Here is a 13,540-nt window from a genome sequence, read left to right as displayed (position 1 = left end):
AAACTGGTTCCGGCAACTAGAGGGCGAGGAAGGCCGGCCGTACCCCTGTTAGGACGGAGACGTAGTCATGCGTCACCCCTACGGCTTTCACAAGGTAGGTGGGTTTAAGCCCACAGAGAGTTTAGGGTGGTGAGATACATGCATAAATCCCTGCAGATCCCAAGAGCGGTAATGGCCGGCAGTGAACTTTACTGCTGCATCCTTCGGGCCGAAAGGATATGAGTGACATCTTGGAGTGGAGTGGTTGACATCCAGGAAAATGTTCCCAGGAAAGTTGTTTTTGAATTAAACGGCCAGAAGAATGAAAACAGTGGTTTTCCGTCGGTCTACTCAAGAACCTTCTCTGCGGGTCCCCAGCTGGAGCCCAGACTGAATTCGGACTGGTAGTCTTACAGCAGGTGATCACGAGGGTCCTCAAAAACTCACCCACCCCGGCCTTGGGGACGAGGGAGACGAGCCCCAAGGGTGCAGGCAGGGCGCGGAAGGACAGGGGCCTACAGGAAATCTCCCAGCTCCTGCCAGCGAGCTCCTGGCTGTGAACTCGAGCTGAGCAGGGGAGGGGAGTGCGGCGGGCGGCAGAGGGCAGGCCACCGCCCAGGACCGCCTTGCGGGATAAGCGGTCTGGGCCGGCGAGGATCCTGGTCCCCATACCGCAGGAAGGCCGGGGCCAGGATGCGCGAGAGGTAGCTCAGAGAGACCAAGGATCATCGCAACCCAGGCTAGGCGTTGGAAAGGCCGCCAGGAGGGGAAGTTAAAGTAGGGCCCTAGTCCCTCCTCTTTCCCACCCAAATGAGAGTGAGCAGTAGGGTGCCGGACTGCCCAAGTGCTGCCCCTCTTCCGAGAACCGCCCCTCCTCCACCGCCACAATTCTAGGCCTTCTACTCCCCTTCCTGCCAATTCCCACTGCTTAAAACAACCCAAGAAGCCTCTGAAGCCGGCTGCCTCTGGGCTCTGGTGGCTTTCCCTGAGCCCAAGGCGCTGACTGCATGTTATGTGGGCCGAGTTTCTAGGTAGGTGCCTGCGGGGAACTTGAAGCCCCGAATCTGGGAGGAGCAGAGTTCCCTCTTGGGGCTCCAGAGCCCAAGGTGGCCGGTCTTGCAGGTTGGGCCAAATCCCTGGGTTTGGACAAGAATGTGGGGCCGGATTCCGGCCCCCACCCCTTGTACACACACAACCTCCACGCACTTCACTGGACATCCTCAGGACCAAACCGTCCCAGATGCAGATAAATGGGTTCAACCCCAGAGGTGTGTGAGGGGAGGAGGAGGCGGCAGGTAGGGGCTGTCAAGTCCAGCGCCAGCTTTCCCCGCGCCCCTTTGGAAGAGAAAGGCAGCCCAGCGGGTGGCAGCTGTCAGGCGCGCTCCGGAGCTGTGGGGGGGGGGGTGGTCAAAGGCCAGGAGCGTTCACCCCCAACGGTGCTGGTCCTTGAGCAGCGCCTCTCCCTCCAGTCTTCACTCCAACCTACCCACGTCTGCTCCCTGAGCTCGGGAAAGAGGCGCTGCCAAAGGAAAGGAGAAGTGCGGCCTGCCAAAGGAGGAGGAGAAAATTAATTAATGAGGGAAAGAAATGTGTCTCTGATCCAGATGATAGACTCCCTGTCCCTGGGGGCGGAAATTCCTTGGAAATCAATAGCTGTGCATTCATTATCCCCCTCTTGATAAAATGCAAAGCTATGAGATCGGGGGAAGAGGGAATCTGTGTTGGTCATGAAACAGGAAGGAAAAAAAAAAAAAAGCTGCCCAGGAACCTATTCCTAGGCTCAGATCCCATGTGGCCATCACTAGCTCAGGCCAGGGCCAGCTTGTTACTGCAACAAAGCCGTGACATATTGGTGGACGGAGCCCCAGTTCACCACTCTTTCCTTTCACTGCCCTGGTGTGAGTAGGGGAAGACTTGAAATGGTCCAAAGCCCTACCTGCAGATTCACCACTGCGTCCCACTCTCTTGCCTGGGGCTGGGGCCGAGGCCCAGCAGAAATGTGGCAGAATAATTCTGCAAGCATCATTCTCCACCCTACCCCATATTCCTGTACATCTCCCTCTCATAGCACCTATCACACCTGTACAACAAAACACCCCTTCACCTGGAGCTACCCCACTCTTATAGACTGCCACCACCTGGAGAGCAGATAGCCATATTTTATACTTCATTTTATTTCTCGTGTCTTGTCCTGGCCCAGATTGGTGCTCAGCAAGCATTTGAGAAAGAACAGTAGGGTAGAAAGTAAATGAGGAAGGAATGAAATAATAACTTTAGGAAAAGAACAGGCTGGAATCAAGATATGCAGCTCTGTGAGGGGACAACACGCCCCTCTTCCTATCTGCACTTCCTTTTTAGGGAGAGAGGAGTGACCTTTAGTGATCTTCCAGATTGCTCCCCCCACTCCCACCCCTCATTGGCCCAGGCTTGCTGAAATCTCTGGCTCCTGGCCCTCTCCAGTTGTCTTCTCTCCCTTTCTGCACACTATTGTTCAATGGGGCATTTTCACTCTGTGACCAGCACCTTTCCTAAGCACCATGGTGGACTCAGGTGTGCCCTAATAGGGCTTTCAATCTATTAATTGGGGAGGGGGTGAGTTGGGACTTGTACCCAGGGCCCTATTTCTAACCCCCAGGAAAAACGAAGTATTCTGAGCAAAGGTCTGGCCCCATCCCCAAGGTGGGCAGGGACTCCGGTTGTTCAAAAAGAAGCGAACTAGGAGGGGAGTCTCGACAAGATGGTGAACTCTTGACCTCAGGCTGGAGACCTCCCAGCTCGATGTCGGAGGGTAAACCGAGATGAACTTTGGGTTCTCAGGGGCTCGCCTCGCTCTTTCGGGATCCACGTGGCCCCAAACCTGTGCTATTTGCATTTCTGTTTGCCCTGGATCCTTCAGGACAAGGAAAAGCCAGCGTTTCCTTGGGTGAGGGTAGGGGAGGCGGAGAGGCAGAATCCAGGCGCCAGTCCTCTGCCGGGACCTCCCCCTGCCCCCCCCCCCCCGCCACGCCAGCAGGAGAGCTCAGCGAACCGCCGCGATGGGTGTCAGGAAGGATTAAGTTAAGCCTGGACACCCGGTGCGCCGACTACCGTAGGACTCACTCGCTCCCTCCAGCGATGTCCTGCTCATCGTCCATTCCCCGTAGAGATAAAGTTGCATTTAGCACTCCCAGGGGACCGCGTAATGGATGGAAACGAGGCTTCTTCCCACACTAGCAAGTGAACATCCTTCTTACTCCCCTCCCTGGCTGCAGCCGGCGGGTGGAAAGGGGCAGGGGGAAGGTAGAGAGAAAAGAAAAGAAAGAAAAAACCGTGGTGACGCCTGTGGAGCTTTTCTTGGAATTTGAGTCATGGGTGGGTATGCTAAATACGCACACGTCTATCCAAAGAAAAGATCCCCGTGAACGCAAATTTAGGTTTATAGAAATGCGATCTAATCTTTGGTGGAAATATACACCTCCTTGGTGTGGGGGAGACCGGAAAGGTTATTTATCTGATCTCTGCCTCCCATAAGCAGCCCCTTGCCGCTCTCGCCAGCTCTCTCGCCGCAGATGTGATAACATCTGGACTGTTATTATCACCCCGGGCAAGCGCTGCGTCCCTGGGGACTCGGGCACCTGACCTGTGGTTCCCCCGGGAGGCCCTTGATCTGCCTGCCACATAAGGGCCATATAACAGGTTGGCTAATTGATTTATTCTTCTTAGGTTTTGATTTCACAATAATAAAATAAAGGCTGATCCAGAGCTTGGGCCCCGTTCTTCTAAATTGGTTTGAATTAATATTTTAATCATACTTTCCTATAAACTGGCTTGACTCTGATTCCTTTTGAAGGCGTGTGTGTGTGTGTGTGTGTGTGTGTGTGTGTGTGTGTGTGTATGGAGAGAGAGAGAGCAGTGGGCGGGGGGTTGGTGATGCAAACAAACCAAACCGATGGAAGGCAAAATAAAGTTCTCTTCAACATCTTATTCCATTTTCCCGTTTTTCTGAAACTATTTTCTTTTCCTGGAGTTTTCAGCATAAAGTGTGTGTGTGTGTGTGTGTGTGTGTGTGTGTTTGTGTGTGTATGGCGCGCGCGCTGAAGAGAGGTAAGGATCCCAACTACACCCTGTTAACTATTTTTCCTTTTGATTATAAGAAGCCTCAGATCACCCGGAGCTCGTTTGAAATGTGGGTTTGTACACGGTTAAAGGAGACAAACAATAAGAGAAATGCACAATTTCAACAGCCGTTCCCTAGTAGAAAGCACACGCTCCTTGTGGTTCCTAAGTGGCTGTCACTGTCGGTGCCTGACACAGTTATATGCACAACAACAACAACAACAACAAAGTATGTGGAGGAAATTAAATTATATGGAAATCAATAGCATCTGACTGCTTCAAACAAATGTCTGTCACTGCGATTATTCTCCAGGAACCTATTTATAAACCATGAAAGAAACAGGTTCTTGCAGCAAAAGCACCTTCTGCATTTCTGTGTTATTTATACTGTATACAGAGGAATGCGCGGGCATAATTTAACATACAAATGCCCAACTGTATACATTATATAACAGCTTGTTAGACGTCCCGGAGAGGAGGTGTGCCTAAGTAATGCGCATATATTCAGGGCTTGCTCTCGGGGTAGGGGTGGTGGAGGAGGGAGGGAAACCACCCAGGGGCTAGCGAACACCTCTTGTCTTTCTCCCCCTAAAAGGTGCCTACCCTCAGACAATAGCTGTCTCTTTTGATCTATCCAGACCCGCGGTGGGAAAGGTGAGGCGTGCAGTGCGCATGTCCGGGTAGCTACAGGTGCATCACCTGCGCTGTCCTTGCTGGTGGTCACTATAAGAGCGGCTCCCACGCGCGGGTCGCAGCCGGGCGAGCGCGCGCGCGCGCAGTCGCACGGCGCCGCCGAGAGGGAGAGCGCGCGTCAGACAGACGGAGACAGCTGATGCCTGTCAGCGCGGCGGGCCTGTGAGCTCTCGCGAGAGCTCCCCGGACCGGCCGCGAGAAGTGGGGCTCAGGTGTAAGAGGAGTGCATCCCGTCGGCGCACGGGGCTAGAGCTCTCGGAGAAGTGGGATCGCGAGGCCGGTGCGCTGCGGTCTGCGTGGTCAAAGGGAGCGCCGGGCGGAGCGGCGGCAGCAGAAGCAGCAGCGGCCCCCGGCGCGACCGCCGCCTCCGCGCCGCCAGTCGCGGCTGCTGCAGCCTCCGAACGGAGGCCGGGGAAGCCGGTGTGCGCACTTTCCCGCGGACTTTCGGAGTGTTTGTGGATTTACATGCCAAGCCATCAAGATGATGTCCATGAACAGCAAGCAGCCTCACTTTGCTATGCATCCCACCCTCCCTGAGCACAAGTACCCGTCTCTGCACTCCAGCTCCGAGGCCATCCGGCGGGCCTGCCTGCCCACGCCGCCGGTAAGCGCCCCACGCCCGCGGACCCGGCCCGCGCGCCTGCCCCGTCCCCGTCTCCGAGACGCTGCATGTCGGGTGCTGATGTGTGCACAGGTCCCGGTGCGGGGATTTGCGGGCAGGGATTTTTAGAGGAATCCCGCTGCGAGGCACGCTTTGTACCACTGGAGCTTAATGTGTTCCCGTCGCCTCGGTTTCGGGCGCCGGCGATTGGAGTGGGGAGCGCTGGGGCCATGACTCTCGACTACCCCCCCCACCACTTTCTCTTAATTTCATGCCTCGGAAAGGCGGTCTCTGTGCGTGTTCGGGTGCGTGACACGGATCCCCAGCTGCGAGTTACATTTCCATTTCTTCTTCTTTCCCCCTCCTTTTTCGTCTTCCACGCCGCCGTCCCCGGAATGCGTCCCTGCGTCCCCCCTCTCCCCACACTCCCGACCCTTCTCATTTGACCCTCTGTCTCATTCCCAATGTGTCCCTATTCCGTCTTTCCCGGTCTCCACTATCCCCACCCCCGTTGTTGTTATTTTGGTTGCTTTGTGTTTGCCTTTTGCTTGTTGTGCTTTCCGGCTTCTGTGTGGTTTTGTTTTGTTTTGTGGTTTTGCTTTTTTGGTTTTGTGGTTTTTTTGGTTTGGTTTGTGTCGCCTGCAGCTGCAGAGCAACCTCTTCGCCAGCCTAGACGAAACGCTGCTGGCGCGGGCCGAGGCGCTGGCGGCCGTGGACATCGCAGTGTCCCAGGGCAAGAGCCACCCGTTCAAGCCGGACGCCACGTACCACACGATGAACAGCGTGCCATGCACGTCCACGTCCACCGTGCCGCTGGCACACCACCACCACCACCACCACCACCACCAGGCGCTCGAGCCCGGTGACCTGCTGGACCACATCTCGTCGCCCTCGCTCGCGCTCATGGCCGGCGCCGGCGGCGCGGGCGCAGCGGGTGGCGGCGGAGGCGCCCACGACGGCCCGGGGGGCGGCGGTGGCCCAGGGGGCGGCGGCGGCCCAGGCGGTGGCGGCCCCGCGGGCGGCGGCGGCGGCGGCGGCCCGGGGGGCGGCGGCGGGGGCCCGGGCGGCGGGCTGCTGGGCGGCTCGGCGCATCCGCACCCGCATATGCACGGCCTGGGCCACCTGTCGCACCCGGCGGCGGCGGCCGCCATGAACATGCCGTCGGGGCTGCCGCACCCAGGGCTGGTGGCGGCAGCGGCCCACCACGGCGCGGCGGCGGCAGCGGCGGCGGCGGCTGCCGGGCAGGTGGCGGCGGCGTCGGCGGCGGCGGCCGTGGTGGGCGCGGCGGGCCTGGCGTCCATCTGCGACTCGGACACGGACCCGCGCGAGCTCGAGGCGTTCGCGGAGCGCTTCAAGCAGCGGCGCATCAAGCTGGGCGTGACGCAGGCCGACGTGGGCTCTGCGCTGGCCAACCTCAAGATCCCGGGCGTGGGCTCGCTCAGCCAGAGCACCATCTGCAGGTTCGAATCGCTCACGCTGTCGCACAACAACATGATCGCGCTCAAGCCCATCCTGCAGGCGTGGCTGGAGGAGGCCGAGGGCGCGCAGCGCGAGAAAATGAACAAGCCCGAGCTCTTCAACGGCGGCGAGAAGAAGCGCAAGCGGACTTCCATCGCCGCGCCCGAGAAGCGCTCCCTGGAGGCCTACTTCGCGGTACAGCCCCGGCCCTCGTCCGAGAAAATCGCCGCCATCGCCGAGAAACTGGACCTCAAAAAGAACGTGGTGCGGGTGTGGTTTTGCAACCAGAGACAGAAGCAGAAGCGGATGAAATTCTCCGCTACTTACTGAGGGGGATGGGAGGTGCCGGGCCGGGCAGAGCGAGGAGCTGAAGGGGCGTTTCTGGGGGTCTTTCCTCGGGCCTGCTTCCCCTCGGATTTGGAGTGTCCGTTATCCTGCTTGCATTTGGGGAGGCCCTCCTGGAGCGCTCTCCTCCGCCTCCTCTCTGCTGTCCCTGCCCTTACCCTCTCCCACCCTAGAGGACAGGGGTGCCGGGTATGGACACAGGAGAGAAGGGCGGGGGGAGAAGGGGGAGCATTTGGGTGAGTGGGGAGTTGGGGGAAGGAAAGCGGAGACTGGAGGAGGGGTTTTGAGGAGCAGGATGGATCTGGGGGTTGGGGTGGGGGGAACACTTGGGAAGGGTAGGGAAATGGACTGTTTTTGACCAGAGACACTTATTAAAATCTCCTGGGGACCAAGGAACTATGTACAAAAAACAAACCTACCAACCACCAAAAACTAGACAAATAAAGACAAATTAAAACAAAACAGAACAAAAGCAAAGAAAAATGCTTTTGAAATTTAACTCCAGAGAGCCGTATTCTGCAGCCTCGTTTCCCCCTAAGGAAGAGAAAAAAAGAGCACCACCATTATTACCACAGCCCCAGTCCTACACACGAACTGAGTCAAAAACCGAAAACCAAACGAACCGGAAGGTGAAATTCTGGGTGTCGAAGCTAGTTGTTTTGTCCGTGTGTTTAATTTTCCTTCTAAGACTCACTTACACCCCATCCAAGTCCTCTTTGATTTATTTTCTCTTTTGCAATGAGACTCCGATGGCTGCTCTCCTTTGCCAGCCATTGAGTGAGAACACATCTGAAGGAAGTGGGGGTGGCTGCTTGTTTAGTTAAAGTTCAAGTTTCCCAGTGACCCAGCCTCTAATCCTGTGGCCTGGTCCCGGTCGGGTGGAGGTCTGTAGGGAGAACGAGGCAGTCTTTGAGCTGACTAAAAGGCAGAATTTAGAGGCTCCGAGATATTTATTTTATTCTAGAAAAATAAAACAATTTTAACCAGGTTTTGCTCTTTCCATTTTTGCTCTTATATCTAAGACCTAGAAAATGGATCGTTTCAAAATAAGCTTTTTTCCCCACTCAGAACTTGCTTGCCCTTTCATTTATTTATTTATTTATTTATTTGAGTGTGGTTTATTTTAAACTATATACTGATTATTTTTTCCTATTGATTCAAATAGCCTAACGGGGTAGTAGACGGTAGGAGAGATACTCTGTCGCATTTTCTCCACAGAACAGGACTCATCTTGCTCTTCTAGGTCCCCTTTCCTTCTCTCTTGGAGAACATGAAATCATTGAAATGTTGAGAAGTTTCTGCTTTCACTTGGAGCAGGACTTGTCTGTGAGAGAATCAACCAAATCCCATATGAGAGGAAGACAGGTTTAACCCTCCATTTGTTTCAAAAGGGCCTGCATGTTGGGGGGCAAAGCAGAACAACTATTTCATTATTGTTATTATTATTACTATTATTATTATTATTCAAAAGTAATTTATTGCTGGGGATAAATGTTGGGTAGCAAGAACTTTAATTTGCACTATCAATCTCCCAAATATAGAAAATCATGTATAGTATTTCATAGTAATAATTAAGGTACTTTATGAACTGCTGGTGGATTTTTTTAAATGACAAAAAAAATTGAAGGTGGTTAGGTAAAATGCCTGCTTGGTGCACAAGTCACTCTTTTGATCTCGGGTGGAGATGGTGTGTTACTATCCTTTAATAAGAACTAAAAAATTGAAAACAGAACACATGAAAAAAGAAAAAAAACCTGCCATTTAACAAGACTGAAATCATGCATGATCTGAAAGGTACAGAAAGAAACACAAGTAGGTCTCACTCTGGTTAGGCATTATTTATTTAATTACGTTGTATATCATTGTTTGCAGCGCAAACATTCTATGCATTTGAAACTGAGCACTAAACTGGGCTAGCTTTCTGATAGACCGTTTTGTGGATAGTGTGATTTCACAGTCTACTGCCTGTTTTCACCGAAAACACACCATTCTTGTCATATTCTTGTATTTAGAGGAAAAGGGAAGAAAAGGAAGATTACTGTAAATATTTTCTTTAATGCACACATTCACACAGTGGTTACAAATTGCCCGTGTTAATCCTGAAATGTCTCACGGATTGATCTACCTACCCATGTATGTCTGCTGAGCTTTTTCCTTGGTTATGTCTTTGCTCTATTATCTTTCCTCCTCCCCACTCCTATCAGAATCACTTCTGTGCACCAGAATACCACAGGGGGATGTGTCCCAGTACACTTACAAATAAACCATAACTGAAAGAAGAGCAGTTTTATGATTTGGGTGCATTTTTGTGTTTATACTGGGCCAAGTCCTGGTAGAGCCGGTCAACAAATGAGACTCAATTCAACCAAAAATACGGGGATGGGGAGGATGTTGAAAGGGGGGTGAAAAGAGGGGAAAGGATAAGAATGATGTATTTTTCTGCTGAAACCGAATTCACTTTCAGATAACTCGTGTGAAAGCGGTGCTCTGAATAAAATGAATTCTATATTAGTTGCCTGTGTTTATCAAAGTTTTTTTTTTTTAACTGCAGAAACCCTCCAAACACAGCCCTCACTTCAGAGTGGTGGAAGGTAATAAATAACCAGATACCCCCTAATATATTTAAGTTGAGGTTCAGGAGCAGAGGCATTTGAAGGCTTTTATGTATTGTTCTAGCCTAAAAATGTTTCTAAGAAAATGTAGCTCAATGACTTTCTTTGGAGGTTAACAAAAATAAAAACCATCCACTGATCTGTTCAGCCACCGTGTCAAATGCCTCTGTTCATTTGGAACTTTAGTGTAATACCTGCTGTACCAGAGGTACCAGAGAGTCTCTGTTGGCGACCTGGGTTTAGAGCAGATGCAAAATGTATAAAATTTCTTAATAGCTGGGGTTCTGTCTTCTGAAGTCATACTACTGTAGCCAAATCTTTTTAATTTCACCGGCAAATCTGTGAAACAAGAACGCTAGCTGTTCAAAAAAGAAGAATACATTTTAAAATCTGTGATTTTAAACAGTTATTAATGTTTTAAAAAAGCACTAGAGGTATTTTTTCAAATAGATCTCTTTCATCAAGATTGATTTGTTTCTGTTGTTATTAACTTGAAATGTCGTCAAGGTTTTTAATAAAATACATTTTTAAATGTTATTTTATAGAAAAGTATGACCAAATCTCATTGTTGGAGAACCAGGAATGAACGAATAAATATTTACAAAGGCTGTTTTTTTTTTAAATCTGCCCCAAACAAATATTGCAGACAAATACATTTGTATTATATAATTATGACCAGTGTATGTAATAAGAACTTAAGCATTTGTTTTGTATTAAGTAAAATCCTTACCAAATAAAGAGAAGACAATATTATGTTGATAAAACAAATCATGAGAATACATGCTTTGCAGAGTTTCCTACTTTATGTAGGACTGTGCAAAACAAGAAACACCCTGCTGTCTGGTAAGTGAATCTTTGTACTGCCCAAAGGAATAATAAGACTATTCTAAGACAACTGTAACTGTCAATCCACGAGAAACAAGTAAACAAGCAAACAAACTTCCTCCTGGAGAGAACGCAAAGGCTTGCCACTCAGCGGTAGTTAACCTCTCAAAAGTTTTCTGTTTCTGAAGATCTCAACTTCACTCTAAGTGAACCCCGGCGCCAGTCAGTGGGTGAAAACAGAGTGGCTCCGGTTCTGTTAATCTTAAATTAAGCTGGAGAGAGTGGGAAAATTGTGCTGTTTGCATTTTGGCTTCTCAGGAAATGTGGTGATGGAGTAGGAAAGGCAAAGGAAAAGTAAGCATAAACTGCATCTGCCACGTTTCATCCATTGGTTTTAAATTTCTTTTTCCCAGTCCTAGCTCCGGGTCCTACTCCTTTTGTAGGTCTAGAAAATAATGTCCTCAAGACGCTTCAACTAACTTCTAAATAGATTTTTGTTTAAATGCGTGTTCTGAAATTGCTCTCAACTTCGATTACACTCTCATAAATAAACTAGGCACCACTACCGTGATTTATCGATTTTTACTCTCTTGTGATATTAAGATGACTTCGGTCCCGTTCCTACACTTGGCCGCGGGGAGGGAGGACAGGGCGCCCTGGGCTCAGAACGCACCTGGCCAGCTCCTGCTTTCAGCCCCCTGCCCTGTTTCCCTGGCTTCCCCCGCCAACCCTGCGTGAAACACCCCTACTCCATCTTTCACTTGGATGGGCTTTCATAGTCTAATCCGTGAAGCTGTAATTTTGACTTCCGCGCGCTGGCTAAAAGCAGCGTTCCCCACCGCATTTGAACTGTCTTGGTGGCCAGCGGGGTGATAAAGGTGATAACCAGAATTATTCCCGGTTGGTTCTGCTGCTGGGTGTTACTGCCGCTGCAGTCTTAGCCTCAGTCCTCGCGGGCAGTTTTAAAGGAGAATGCAAGCTTAATTGATTTTTTAAAAATAGCAGCCGAATTCTAATTCTCACGGGGGGGCCTCTTTCCCACCTGCGAGATAAGCCTTGTCGCAATAATTACGTTATTTAATATTTGATCAAACCTTTGTGCCACCCCGGCTGGCGGGACCGGGACGCCTCACGCCCGCCGGGGGCAGCGGGCAAGCGGCGCGGCCCGAGCGGGGCGGGACACGTGCGGCCTCCTCGCTCAAGTAGGCTTGCCCTTTGAATAATTCATGGCCTGAGAGTTCTGGAAATTAATAAAATGAATGACAACAAGAAGCTAATTAAAAACTTCGTAACTGCTGTCAAGTCAGCTTGATGGGAGAAGGGCAGCTCTCCTGTTCTCCTCCCCGAAATCTGATGGATCCGTAGGGCACAGCGAGGGCCCCTCTGAATCTGGAGCGGCCAAACGCTCCTCAAGCTTCAGGAGACCGCCTGGTGGTGCAGCTCCCTTCCCTCCAACCGGCGTCTGCAGCCGGCCCGCCTCCCTGTCTGGACATCGGACTTAGGAGCGGGTGGGTTGGCGGGTGCCGTTTCAAACCACAGACAGAGCTGATTGGGTCAGAATTTGCAGCCAGGAGGGGACCCGGCCTCCCCAGACCCAGGCAGGGTTCTCGCTTTCCGGGAAAACACCCATCCAACCCGAGCAGTCCGCGCGGGAATCCCAGCGCGCAAAGCGTGAGAGCCGCGGCTGAGAGACCGCGATGCGCCGGATCCGCGCCCCTCCGCCATCTGCCCCGAGGCTCGCGGCCCGGAGGCTTCCAACTGCCAGAGGCCGCAACTCCTCTCGTACGGACGAATAGCCACCGCCTACCGACCCTGGTCCGGACTTAGCCTGGCGGCAGAGCACCGGAGCGGGTCTAACGCAAGAGTCGCTGGCGTCCGGCGCGCGTGCGCAGGCGTGACCGGCGGGGTGCGGACCGCGGAGAGCGCCGGGCGGACGGGGCGCGCACGAAGCGCGGGGAGCGCGCTGAGACCGCGCATGCGTGTTGCGTGCGCTGAGTCCCCTCGGAGAATTGAGCCGGAGTTCCTCAGCTGGTAATTAGACGCTCCGGAGGGTCCTTTCCCACCCTGTTAGTGCTTTTGAGGACGTCCTTCGAGAAAAGGGAAGGGGCCAGCATCTCACAGAGGTTAAAAATACTCCCCTCTCCATAGTCTGCCTAAGTCAATAGACGCCTTAAATACCACAAAACTTTCAAAACTGGTTGACGTTTTTAAAAAAGAATTGGGAGCAATAAGGTCTTGGCTTTTGTTTTGTTGTTAGGGTGCACACCAGCAAAGCTTTCCTACGAATTTAACCTTATTAGGCAAGAATTTATACCCGTGGCGGGAGGGAGGCTGGTCGCTAGGCATTCGTCCCGGAGAATTCCGTGGAGTCCTGGATCGCAAAACGGAGGTTGAAAGTCTTGCGTTCCAAAGAAACTGGAAAAGTCCAAGGAGGGAGGACAGCGTCCTCCCATCCCCTGCCCCAAGCCCGAATGGCCCGGAGGTCGCGTCTCTCCGATTTAGAAAGCGAAGAGAATAAGAAAAGGAGAAGGGAAACTGAAGAAACGTGGAAAAAAGAAGTAGCAAAAGGAGGGATGGAGGAGGAAGAGAGGCAGACTCCTTGCATTGATTAGGTAAAACGAATTACAAACAAAAGTTTGGTAACTGACGCCTAGCTTCAGTGCAGCATGATGCATACAAACTTTTGTAGCCATGGATCAGAATAAAACAATGTGTCGACAATTTCCAGCAGTGGAAATTCACTTACACCAGTCTCCCCCCACCCTCCCTCGGCCCCCCGCCCCCGCCAAGTGTTGACAATAAACATTTAATGAAGGCAGAGACCTGGCTGTCTCCAGTCGGTGTCAGAATACTTTAAGCAGACCATTAGCACGGCTTCTTCCACTTCAAACATCGCGCGCTACATTCTAACATTATATATTAAAAAACAAAA

At 51.9% G+C, this 13,540-nt stretch overlaps 1 protein-coding gene across 1 annotated transcript; it reads left to right on the top strand.

The window, feature by feature from the left end:
- Window positions 1–4,993: 4,993 nt before the first annotated feature.
- Window positions 4,994–9,521, top strand: POU4F1 (POU class 4 homeobox 1). The gene is made up of 2 exons (XM_072937378.1): window positions 4,994–5,371; window positions 6,014–9,521. Exons 1-2 carry the CDS (start codon window positions 5,249–5,251, stop codon window positions 7,154–7,156), a joined length of 1,266 nt encoding a protein of 421 aa, XP_072793479.1. The 5' UTR covers window positions 4,994–5,248; the 3' UTR covers window positions 7,157–9,521.
- The last annotated feature ends 4,019 nt before the right edge of the window (window positions 9,522–13,540 follow it).

The sequence above is a fragment of the Vicugna pacos genome, chromosome 14, assembly GCF_048564905.1.
Source record: "Vicugna pacos chromosome 14, VicPac4, whole genome shotgun sequence".
In the NCBI taxonomy this organism is placed as follows: Eukaryota; Metazoa; Chordata; class Mammalia; order Artiodactyla; family Camelidae; genus Vicugna; species Vicugna pacos.
This window is presented reverse-complemented; position numbering and strand designations above follow the sequence as displayed.